The 12,224-nt window shown below is 40.9% G+C and overlaps 1 protein-coding gene across 4 annotated transcripts in view; it reads right to left on the bottom strand.

Annotated features, from left to right (window-relative positions):
* The window catches only part of FIP1L1 (factor interacting with PAPOLA and CPSF1), a 58,723-nt gene that overhangs the window by 18,032 nt on the left and 28,467 nt on the right, over positions 1 to 12,224 (bottom strand). For all 4 annotated transcript variants that reach the window (XM_018575680.1, XM_018575668.1, XM_018575676.1 and 1 more), the window contains 3 exons: positions 7,848 to 7,874; positions 6,644 to 6,698; positions 4,144 to 4,199 (listed from right to left, as the gene is read on the bottom strand). In XM_018575680.1, the coding sequence (XP_018431182.1) occupies positions 4,144 to 4,199; positions 6,644 to 6,698; positions 7,848 to 7,874 (138 nt within the window). The remainder of the gene's footprint in view (positions 1 to 4,143; positions 4,200 to 6,643; positions 6,699 to 7,847; positions 7,875 to 12,224) is intronic.

Raw genomic sequence — 12,224 nt, 5'->3', positions numbered from 1 at the left:
ACTTCCACCCCCCTGGCCCCCTCTCCCCCAAGCTAGTAGACGCTGGAGTCTTCTCTGTCCCTTGTGATCTTGTACTGGACAGGTAGTTCAGAGAAGCTGAGCTGAGAGACTTTGAAGCAGCTGTTCAAAAACATGATGATTGGAAGTAGTTAAACAAAAATGTAAAGCAATACCTTGATGGGCAATATATATTTGTTTGATCTGGAGTCATTATTGAAAAAAGATTAGGGCTGGGTTCACACCTAGGAATATCGGAAACGCGCGTTTTTTAAACTGCGAATCACGGTAAAAACGTGCGGCACGAAACGCACGTTTCCGAGGGCTACCTGGCTGTATCCCAATGGATAAGCGCGGCAAATACGCCCCAAAGAAGCTCCTGTACTTCTTTGGGCGTTTTGTAGCGCGTTCATACGGCCTGTAATACGCCCAGGTGGGAACCATACCCATAGGAAATAATAGGATTTCGGTGTTTGAGCGTTTTGCAGAGCGTAGGAATGTGCTACAAAATGCCCAGGTGTGAACCGGGCCTGAGAGTTTAATACGACTTTAACTTAATAGGAAAGCTAAAAAGGTTTTTCAGCAGGAAAGATAAGCAGCAATTTTCAAATATATTATGTAAAGTTATGCTAAGTGAATGGGAACACGTAACAAATATAAAGTAGGTGTTATCCTAATTCAGCTGTAAAAGTGGAAAGGCACTTTAAGTTGTATAGCATGGCTATAAAAGCACGCAGATTTTTTATTTTGCAGTTGTGCAATTCATGTTGTAAACAAGTGATGGGAAATACGCCATACACAAGCCATGTGCTGGAAGCTTCCCAGTGCTCAGAGTTTAATTTGTACTTATCTTCCCTTCAGCAAGGACAATGCAGACGGCATCAATGTTCTTAGCCTGATTTACTCCCCTCAAACCAATGACACCCGGAGCACTCAAGAAAGAGGCCAGATAAAGCGCTCTCGGAGCTCTTGGAAAAAACAAAGCGGAGGCAGCTGGTGGCAATCTAATAACATTGCTCAACAAGTTGGACATCTTTCTGCACATTTCGTGCTTACTATTCAAAGCTGTTCTAATATGACGAAGTAGAAGAATTTATCATTTCCAGCTTATTATGTCTAGAAATAATTGTTAACGTACACACATCTACATACTGACCAGTCATACATCAATTTTGTACAAACTGACTCTACGCCGTTCCTCTACGCCAGATCATATAAAAATGACACTAAAGCAAGAGAATGCCTTTTTCCCGTGAAAAAGAAAGCAACTATTTCCTGACCATATGGTCACCATTAGCTTATGCAAAGCTGTAATGACAGTTTCAGAACGCATAATCATGTATAATTACAATATTAATCTCACAGTGTATATTCAGCTGCGCTATAAAACACCCAATGTATACAGTGGAAAATATACTGCATGCATCCAAGAATCCATCCATAAGGAACCCCGGAGGACTAAAGAACTTATCAGATACATCATCAAAACACAGATAAGAGGTCAAATACACAGTACAGGGAGGACAAAGGACATGGGGCTTGTAAGACCTTATTCACACAGGCAGTGGCTGTCCTGAGTTTATATACGTTAAGAGCACACGTCTAAACTCATAAATGCATGTCATTGATTTTCAATGGTATGATTCAGACTTTGCGTTTACCGGCATTCAGTTTAGCTGTGTTTAAAGAAAAAGTAGCACCACTGCAAGGGTTAATAAAAGGTTTGCCCAGAGTTCTACTTTAAAGCTGAACACCAGGCCAGCCTTTTATTAACCCTTGCAGTGGGGCTGCTCCTGCACTTTCCATTGAGTCTGCCAAAGGACTTTTATTTCTGTTCATACAGTTATAAGATTCACACAGCTCACTACTAGAGGTGCACTGAAATGAAAATTTTTAAAACCGAAATGAAAAAAAAGAAAATGTCAGGCCGAAACCGAAAATGTTTTTTTTCTAACTTTTCCAAATATTTTATTTTTATTAAATATTTTTATTTTTTACTTTACTTTTAGGGGCTTTGGGAAATATTGGGGGTCTAAACAGACCCCTGATATTACCCTTTTAAAATCAGAAAAAGAGATTGAGTACTCAATATCTTTTTCTGCATCCCCTGTTATAAATAAACAGGAATCTTCTATACTAAGGTTTCCTGTTCATTCCTAACATGTGAACAGTGTGTTTTACTATAAACACAATCATGAATGGACAGGAGGTGATGTAGATCACTTCCCATTCATTCATAATTGAGGATATAGTCAACATACCCTGTCCTCAATTTACAAACACTCAGCGATGGCTGATCACTGAGTGTTTGTACCACTCTCCATCCTGACAGCTGTCACAGGATGCTGAGTGAGCGGTGTATGGAGGAGAGCTCAGCCTGCTGTGACAGCGCTGGCTGTCTCCACCGACACACAGCTCTGCCGATCTTTGACAGGAGGCCGAGCGGTGCGGGGAGGAGAGAAGCCGACCACTAACAGCGCTCGGCCGCCTGTGACAGTTTCTTACCTCCCCACTGGGACAGAGCAGCGCCCAGCCTGGAGGAGAGAAAGAACGGATGCACCGCTGTATTGGCAGAAAAGTAGCACTCTCAGCATTTAGCCAAAAGTGCCATTTTGGGACAATAGATCGGTGCATCCCTACTCAATACCTCACGCAGTGGAGGAGACTTGATTTTTCTCTGCTGCATTTCAACAACACTTACAAGTCTCCTCCCCACCTCCACCTTTCTACTGGGCAGTGAAAGGAGAAGCAGCAGACTGATGAGGTCATATCTCTGCCACTGCTCTCTCTCCTCCTATCAGCATGATTCTGATTTTCCTATTTTGTATGCTTGTTCCATTTCAGCAGGACGACAGCAGTGGGAGCTTTCTTATTTCTCCCTGCACAGGATGTCTGGTATGGTAGATCTTCCACTCTACAAGACTATTTCTTGTTTCCATCAGCCATTTTATTCCCTGTACATTGCGGTTTCATCAATTTACAATGCATTAATCAGTTCAGTGATCTGATCTCTTTAATCATAAATACATGTATTTGCGGTGGCTGTATCTGATCAGGTAAGATAAGCAGAAGTTCTTGGATTCCGGTTGACACCCTTAGGTCTGGTCACATGCAGGGTGGATGAATTGGATCCAACAAACTACCTAAATCCTTCCTACTTCAGATATGATGTAAATGCTGCCACACTGTTTTTATTATAATACAAATATTTTAATTTATATTACACAATGGTGGTGTACTGGGATTTCCACTCTTATCTTAAACAAAATTTGCATAGCTTGCTCCTGTACTGAACAGCTGAACAGTGGTCTGAGCTGTTTTATTATCTATATATCTTCTGCATTTATATAATTGGGCTTTTTACTCTTTTTAGAATAGTTTTTCCTTCTACTAAATTTCACATTGATTCTGTATATAATTTTTTTTCATGTATCAGTTTTGTTTTGGGTTGAGTACCTACACTTGTTTTCAAATCAGTTTATTTGTGGCTGTGGAGGATCCCGATTCCGAAGCCCTGGCTGCATAAAAGACCTAGACATTTACTCCACTCCTAGCTAAGCCCTGATCCTGCCAGGGCACAGAGGAATGGATTTGGAGCTAAATTAAATTACTCACAGGCAGCCCAAAGTGCAGTCATCTGGTAATTTTAGTTTATGCATTTGGTGGACGTGTTGCTTTTAAAGATTTCAGCCCTAGAATTATTCTGGCCAGAAGGCCCATAATATCCCTAAAGGGCTTCAGACCTATTCACATCACTTAAACACAGTGCAAGTGGTGTGAACGGGCTCCTAAAGTGAAAACATTCTTTGCACATTCAGGAAAAAACAACAGGTTCATTTCAGAGCTGTCCCGGCACCATCTTACTCTTACATTACCTTAACTCCCCCCTAAAAATGTGTTAGGTTTGAGCAGATCCCAGTCGGGACATGCACAGCACTAAGGAATCTCTCTATGCCTCTATGTTATGGTGCTGGTAGGCAATTGCAAAGTACCACCGCGGTCATGTGGGAAGAGTCATAATCCTCTATACTAAAAGGCACCAGATAATAAAGTGATTAACAAGAGACAGCTCACAACAAAAAAAAAAAAACAGACATTATGGTCACATGAGGATCGTCATCATTATCAATAAAAACTCTTGCTTACCACTACCATATGGGAATGCAGGCGCTGACCGTCCATCATACCCAGACGAGTGACCACTAGAAGAAAGTGAATGATCAATATACAGCTATGTCTTTGTCTTACGTCTAGTACACATTTATATATCTTCAAAATCCAGTTACAAACACAACAAAAATGCACACAGTAGAATGTGATACGTGTTCTAAATAAAGGCAAGTGCTTCATGGCAAAAGAAAAATCTATCATCCTAGATTCAGGTACCCAATGGACCATTTAAAATAGGGTTGATTTAGTAAAGGAGTATTGGCTGTTCACCTAGCAAAAGTGAATTTTCATCGTGCAAGGGACATATCCCTAAGCTCAGTGAATGAGGTGAAGCTCTGTGACTTAAATCATCCAATCATGTGCAAGTGCAAATCCTGCTTAAAAAAATAAAATATATATATATTTCCTTGCATGCGATTGGGTACTCTTTGTAAGCAAATATTAACCACATTCACTTTGCAAAGTGAACATGCTCTACTCCGTTACTAAATCAACTCCAACATGTGTCCACCAGGTGGCCACAGTGCTAACAGCCTGCACAATGCTGCCCAAATTACCTGTGCATTCCTGCCCATTATATGGCTCCATCCTGACAAATGTTGGCATGGTGCTATATTGAAGCATGTGGAATAGGAAATTCAGAATCTATTGCTATGAACCAGCCACCTTCACCATTGCTTTGTGACATGTGCTGCTATGAATACACTCTCACAGACCAGCATATCTCACAAGATGGACCCACAGAGCAGTATGGGAGGTGGATTTCTGCAAAAAAATATACTTGGGAATATGATAAAATGTTTTAACCGTTCTTCACATTTACTGCACTAAGAAGTACAATTTCTATACTGTGCACTTTATAGCACCTACATTCAAGGAATCTAGAAACCAGGTGTCTCCTCTATGTAACAAAGCTGAAAAATAGGAGGATTCAGGGACATCTCAAGCACTGTTAGCAAACACTTCAAAGACTGGTGCTGATATCAGCATTAAACAGAAGTGAAAACTGCAGAAATTCTACCTTTCAATGTTTTCTGGCGTCACTTCTTGCTCTCTCCATGACTCTCCTATTAAGGGAGTTGGTATTCTATTCCAGAGAACATGGAAAGTATAAGCTGCACTCGTTTTACGGTGAGCTTTTAGCAGACGATGTAAATGAGAATATTGGTGCCTATTCCAATTTCTCCCACCAATACCTGTTAACATCTGTTTTGTTTCTGCATTGGCAGGAAAACATTAACCATCGCCAGCAGAATGAATCCAACTGTCACGTTTTTCTATCGTGATTCTGGAAATGTAGGCAAGTATCTGTTAAGTTAGGATAGGGAACGTGTCTACTTTGCTCTAACGCCATTCTATAAAATATCTATTTAACTCTCACATCATTAATGTACAGCTACTACCTACTTATGCAGGATTGTTGATTTAAATTAAAAAAACACGTAACACATATTCCAGCTGTCACTTCTGCCGCCCAAGTTAAACAATAAAAGATAGAATTTGAACCACTGCTAGAAATATATTCCAATTCTCTACTATTTAAGAATTACTCTGTGGGCTACGTTTTGTATAGTCTTGAAATAATTCTTGGATAAGAAAGGAGACTTACTGCAGTAGATGCCTCTAAAGCACAATCAGTGTATGACCAAGCAGGAATCACCAGGAGAAAACAAAGTTTCCGGAGACCATGCCCCAACCACATACACACAATGGTAAACAATCATTCACCTATTCATACACCCAATACCGTCAGCAAGAGGTTCACCATATAAAAATGTTTCTGAGACCATGCCCCAACCACATACACATCATTCATCTAAAATCATTCACCTAACCTTCACAAAACACATACAGTACTGTCTGCCAGGAATCACCATATCAAAATGTTTCTGGAGACCATGCCCCACCACACGCACACAATGGTACATGTCATTCACCTAACCTACACACACAGGACTGTTATCCAGGAATCACCAGATGAAAATGTTTCTGGAGACATTGCCCCACCACATATACACAATGATACATCATTCAGCTACCCTTGACACACACAGTACTGTCAGCCAGGAATCGCCATATAAAAATATTTCTGGAGACCATGCCCCAACCACATACACACAATGGCACACGTCATTCAGCTAACCTTGACGCACAGCACTGTCTTCCCTCTTTTTTTATGTCCATTTTATTTTTCCTTCCCGAGACAAATCCCTCAGCTGCATCTTAAATATACAGAGCTATTAAAGTTAATTCTAAGATACCATCTACTTGTCTTTAAATAAATATATTGATGCATCACATATATCGTCTGGGCACTATTCACACAACATTACTGAAGGCTCCAAATTAAAGTCACCAACTGGTATCCAGACAGCTAAAGCAATACCAACAGTCATCTCTGAAATAAGAACCAGGAATTTAGTATACTCAATATAATGCATGTTCTGTAATAAATAACATAAAGGTATATCAATACCTCTCTATAGTTGGTATCAGTGATGGTGGTGGTCCGCCGTGTGGAGGGGGAAAACCTGGAAATGACAAAAACAGGATCACTCTTGACTTCTCTTTCTGAAAATGGTTAGCCTAGCTGACAGGCCAATCTAATAGCCTGGATACTTTTAGCCACTGCCCCCAGAACAAGCATGCAGTTCCGATTTCACTTGCTAAATGATGTTCTGCGTCAGTAACTCACAAAGTACTGGTTCACTGGACCAATGGGAGTTGCAGCTGCTTGTCTCACAGGTTTCCTTCAAGCAAAGCATATCTACACCAATAAGAATATCTCCCTTAATTTAGAAAGAGGAGCTTACAATTCAAAATATGCTGCCCAGCGCTGAGTGTCAGCTTGGGGTGGGGCGGGCTGGGGGGTATGGCTGCGAGGGATCTCCATCCATATTTGCATTGATTGTAAAGCCCCTTGGTATGTCCCCTACAGGTGCCAGGACCAGAGTGACATCACATTCTGGCTCCAGACACCACCAGCCCACAGTTTGATCACCCGTACCGGAGTGCTCAGTACCGCAATTACATGCTTTTCAGTTCAGTGTGACTTGGGCCACGACTTAATGACCAAGGACAAATGCGGGTCCTAAAGTTACACAGGTTCAGAACCACTTATATAGATGGTAAACTGCTGTCAAAATCTATTGCTTAACTGTCAGGCATAGTAGATAATACGAGTGCAACATCACTGTCACTTGTTTGCCTGTGTGTACCATCTTCTACCTGATTAAAAATCCACACAGCATCTCTAGAAGCTGTTCAGCCCATTGTATGAGATGCAGCATCTCATTCACTGAGCGTCTTCTGTTTGGTGCTGGCTGCTTAGGCTCCCTATATAGAAAATAGAACAATTTCTTTGAAATCGTCTCAAAATCCTACTTGAAGTTAAGACACGATACATAACGTGGGCTGGTAAAAAAAATTTTTATACAAGTCCCAGAAACCAGACAGGATACGCTTCTAGATATTATAGCTGGTGCCTAACTTCTTGACCAGTTTTCATTAATGCATGGCTGCTACATTGGGCTGTCTTGCTTAGGAATTCATTTTCACTTTTCAAGTGGTTGCCCTCAAGCTGGATGATTCACTGTCTTTTTCACAAACAAAAATACTAACCAATTGAAGAAGAACATAGTCTAACTGCTGGCACATTAAATAATCATTAAAATACTTGCCTGGTGGTGGCACTGTGATGGGTATTCCTAGAAAGAAAAAAAAAGAAAAAATATAAATCTTAGTTTTTCTGAGATCGTGTAAACAAACTTTTTGGTAGATTCCAACTTTAATTGAAATCTTTTTCCCATGAAGATCAGCTGACTGATTAAGCAATAGTTGAAGAATTAAAGATTGTTCATTTTATACAAGATTATAAGCAGAGCCCTTTCTTTTCTGCTCTATACTGCAAGCAAACGAAACAGCAAAAAGCTTTAAAGCGCACCTATGTATAAAACTGGCAAATCCTTTTATACAAAGTAAAAATCATTATAGTACTGGTAAGTACATACTTAACTCTGCACCCTCAGATGCTGTTGATGATAGACGCTTCTATCTTTCGTGAACCTTTGGCAAAAGCTCGGTAGGCAGTCTAAGGAGAGTCAATGGGCTTTGGCTATTTCTAAAAAGCAATTTATGACATGCTTTTTGCAGTTCACATTGAGCGATTTATCGCGCGGTAATTCCCGCGATATCGCGGCAATTTAACGCGCGATATCGCTCCCCAATGCTTCTCAATGGGGCAAAGGGTCCTGCTGTCGCGGGTTGTGTGTCGCTACAGCAGGACCCTTTTTGGAGCGAATTTAGCCGCGATTCAAGCTCGATCAATGCAAGCATTTGCGCGATATCGCGCAAAATGCAAATTGCGCGACAAAACGCACGATTTGCGAACCGCTCAATGTGAACGGGGCCTTAGACCAGGCCATGATTGTGCAAAAAAAAATCCAACCTGACCGGTCACCAGTTCTCCCCACGAATGATGGACCAGTGATGTCTGGTGGATGGCACAGATGTGAAGTCATCCAGATCAAGTAATGATCATATTTGATTAGGGATGTTCAGATACCAGGGCCGATACCTGGCATTTTCAAGATAACTACCAGGGTTGCAGCTGGCCCTTGGCTCTGGCGCTCTACCACTGTCCTGAAATCATTAGTCTGTATTGTTTTAACTGTTTGTTGACAATAAACAAAAAATTTATAAGTACTTGTATCTGTGAGTACTTGAACAAAGTATCAGTACTTGTACTTTAAAAATGGTATTGGTGGATCCCTTATATACATTTATAAAAAAAAAAAAAAATTAAAAAAAATTTAATATACATTAAAACAGGGATGCACAAATCCCAGAAACTCCGTATGCTCCTGAAAATGACAGCTGCCTCCTAACTTTTGAATTTTTCTCTAGTCTAGTCTTGCAGCTGGAAAAGTATCTGCACATGTACTTGGTATCTGAACATACCTCTATTTTATGTGTTGTTTAAAAGCAGTCTTTGTGCTAAAGATGCATTTTTTAAATATTTTTCAGAGAAGAGTGAGCTGCACTTCTGAAAGCCCCTACAAAAAGCTTTACTGCAACAGATTTAATTTAGCATGGGTTGCTTATGAACAGCTAAGATCCCAAACAGGAAACCACCAGCTTTAAAAAAATGGGGCATATTTAAAAAGCAAAAGGATCTGACACTCACTGCAGGCAAATCTTCCTAGTGTGTGTGTTTTAAATTGCAATGATTGCTTCCCCCTTAGGGAATGTTTAGTGAAAATCACTTTCACTGCTTTATAAATGTGCCCCAAAGTGTATGCCCACCCAAAAAAATGTTTTTCTTAACTTTGGACAGAGTTGGGAAGGGTTAGAGCACCTGTCTCTGTTAAGAGATTTGCCCTCACTTCCTGTTGTCCTGCTGACATTTTGCAAGACGTAAAGGGAACTCTTGAACCGCAAATCCAGCAGGTGTTTCACTTCTTCCCCCACTATATCCAATAGGGATGCACCGATACCGATATCGGTGCCGATACCGAGTATTTGGGTGAGTACTCGCCCAAATGCTCCGATACCTAGCACGAGTACTTCCTGTATCAGGAAGCCGGGCATCGCATCATTACACGCTGCCCGGTTTCCTGATTGGCCAGGAAACGGCTCCATGCTCTCTCGTCACTTGTGATGAGAGAGCATGGAGCCGACTTCCAGGCCAATCAGGAAGCCGGGTAGCGTGCAATGACGCGCTGCCCGGCTTCCCGATTGGTCAGGAAGCTAGCAAATCCGGGAAGCCAGGCGCCGTGTAATGATGCTACGCCCGGCATTCTGATTGGCCGGGATGCCGGCGTCATGCTCCCTCGTCATCTCATGAATCATAATATTAAAAAAGTGACATTAAAGCATTAGTTTGTATTGCTTTAGAAAAAATGTGACCTGTCCCTTTAAGAAAAAGTATCGGTAATTGGTATCTGCGAGTAGTTGATCAAAAGTATCGGTACTCGTACTCGGTCTTAAAAAAGTGGTATCGGTGCATCCCTAATATCCAAGACTAGAAAAAAAAGTGTTTGGCCTGACATACACGAAGGGCTGAAATGTATGAAATCAGGAAGAAACCTATACCAACTGTATTGTCTCGGGGGGAAAAAAACAACAATTCGCCTTTCTTAATCCATTTAAAAAGGCTAAAAAAATATATATTTGTTCCTGCCAGAAATTCAGAGAGCTCCTAACTTCCTGTGCACTGTAACTTGCCTCAGCTGCACTGAAATCCCAAGCAATGTTAATAGCTGGCTGACAGTTTTTGTGCAGCAGAGGCATTGTACTGTCCACTCAAACAAGACATTAGGCGCACAATGAATTTCTGGCAGCTCAGTAGATATTGATTTTTACTTGCTGTGTTTTTAAAGGTACAAAACATGAAAAATGTGTATGTAAAGCAAAGATGTACTATTTTACTCAGACATAAGCTTCAAAACTTTGCTACAATACACAGCTTTATGGGATGTGCCTGTAATCTGCTAATTGCCATTATCCACTTGTTCGCTGAAGGCTGCAGGGTGCCTGTCTGGATATCTCATGCTGGGTGAGTTGTTCAGGTTCCTACAAGTCATTTTATTATAGATCGTGATGATAGGTGCGCTTTAATAACTACTGCTGAAATACAGTATTACAGTTGTCAGCTTTCATAAAAAGAGCAGAATTCAGAGAGATCTCCAATTTCCAGTGTTTAGTCATGCACATGCCAAAAATAACAGATCTTGAATCAATTTGAAAGATCAGGTTAGATTAGAAATTGAGCAAAAATCAAAATAAATTACATCTTCCAAGCAGCATGAGTTTACCAGACTTTTGAATCACTTTCCTACGCGCGTAAATAAATGTCTGAAGAATCCCTAGGATAAGTCACTTAAATCATTTGATGTCCCCAAGACAATGGAACATGGACTGTACAGTGTTCAGAAGCTTTACCTGTTTCATGTTGGACCTCTTATCCTAGTAGTCTAGCTGCAAGCCCAAACACTGCGACGGTTCACCGTTCAGTTTGACAGATTTCTATCAAACTGAACTGATACTGCTCAATATGTAATAATCAAAACATGGTCAGTAGGGATTTGAAAGAACTGGGAAATGTAAAGATCAAGCTAGGTACATAAGAGGTATAAAAACAACCCTTGAGGTCACATAAAAATGTTACTTCTGGTAAAAACTGGCTTTTTATATGTAAGAGCCGACGGGATTTTGGAAAAAGAAATGAAAGTACACATACTAACTCTTTCTCTAGTATTCTTATAAATGTTACTGTACCTTCCTCTTACAATATGGCTGATAAAGTAATGGAAAGCTTCACAAGAAACGGTATACCTCAAGTTCTGTGAAGTTGGCATGCTCAGCCTGTGAAAGGGAATGCTGTAGTGTAGCTGCATCTTTCTTTATACTGTATATATTTAGTGCCAGTATTGAATTTGGAGATAGTCACTATAAGCAATAGCAAATACACCACGGATAAGCTAACTCGTTCTCGTAGACAGCATCATACTAGTGCCTTTTTAGCTGTTCACAAACCATGACAAAGCCTGGGTTATCAGTGCTCACAGTGTTATGTACTAAACCCAGCCTAATGTACACTTTTGAAACTTTTACTGGCTCTGCGGAACACCTGTACAAGCAACAATTAGGCCATCAGTCACAATGGTCAAAGCACAAGAATTATGGCATTTCAGCTTCTCTCTGTCTTAACCCTTTCGCTGCCAAGGACGTACATCGTACGGAGCTACAAAAGTGCTTCCAGCTGGCCAGCTCAGAACGCCGTACGGACCTGGCATTTACAGTTCTACTATAAGCTGATGGTCGCTTTAGCGAACATCAGCTTATAGTAGAACTGTTCAGCAGACTGTCCCCTTTAAATTTATAGCTGTCACCAGCGGCTCACAAGCCGCTGATGACTGCTATTTTAAAAAATCTGTCATCTCTCTTCCCTCCTTGGAGCCATCCCAGATAGGGATGAGAGACTCCATGGATCCCCACTGCTTGTAGGGTCTGTGGCAGTGGGGATCCGTAAAAAAAAAAAATCACAGTCGGGGGGG

This window comes from Nanorana parkeri, unplaced genomic scaffold (genome assembly GCF_000935625.1).
Source record: "Nanorana parkeri isolate BGI_ZX_2015 unplaced genomic scaffold, ASM93562v1 scaffold54, whole genome shotgun sequence".
In the NCBI taxonomy this organism is placed as follows: domain Eukaryota; kingdom Metazoa; phylum Chordata; class Amphibia; order Anura; family Dicroglossidae; genus Nanorana; species Nanorana parkeri.
Note: the sequence above shows the minus strand (reverse complement) of the source record. Positions and strands in the feature narration are given on the sequence as shown.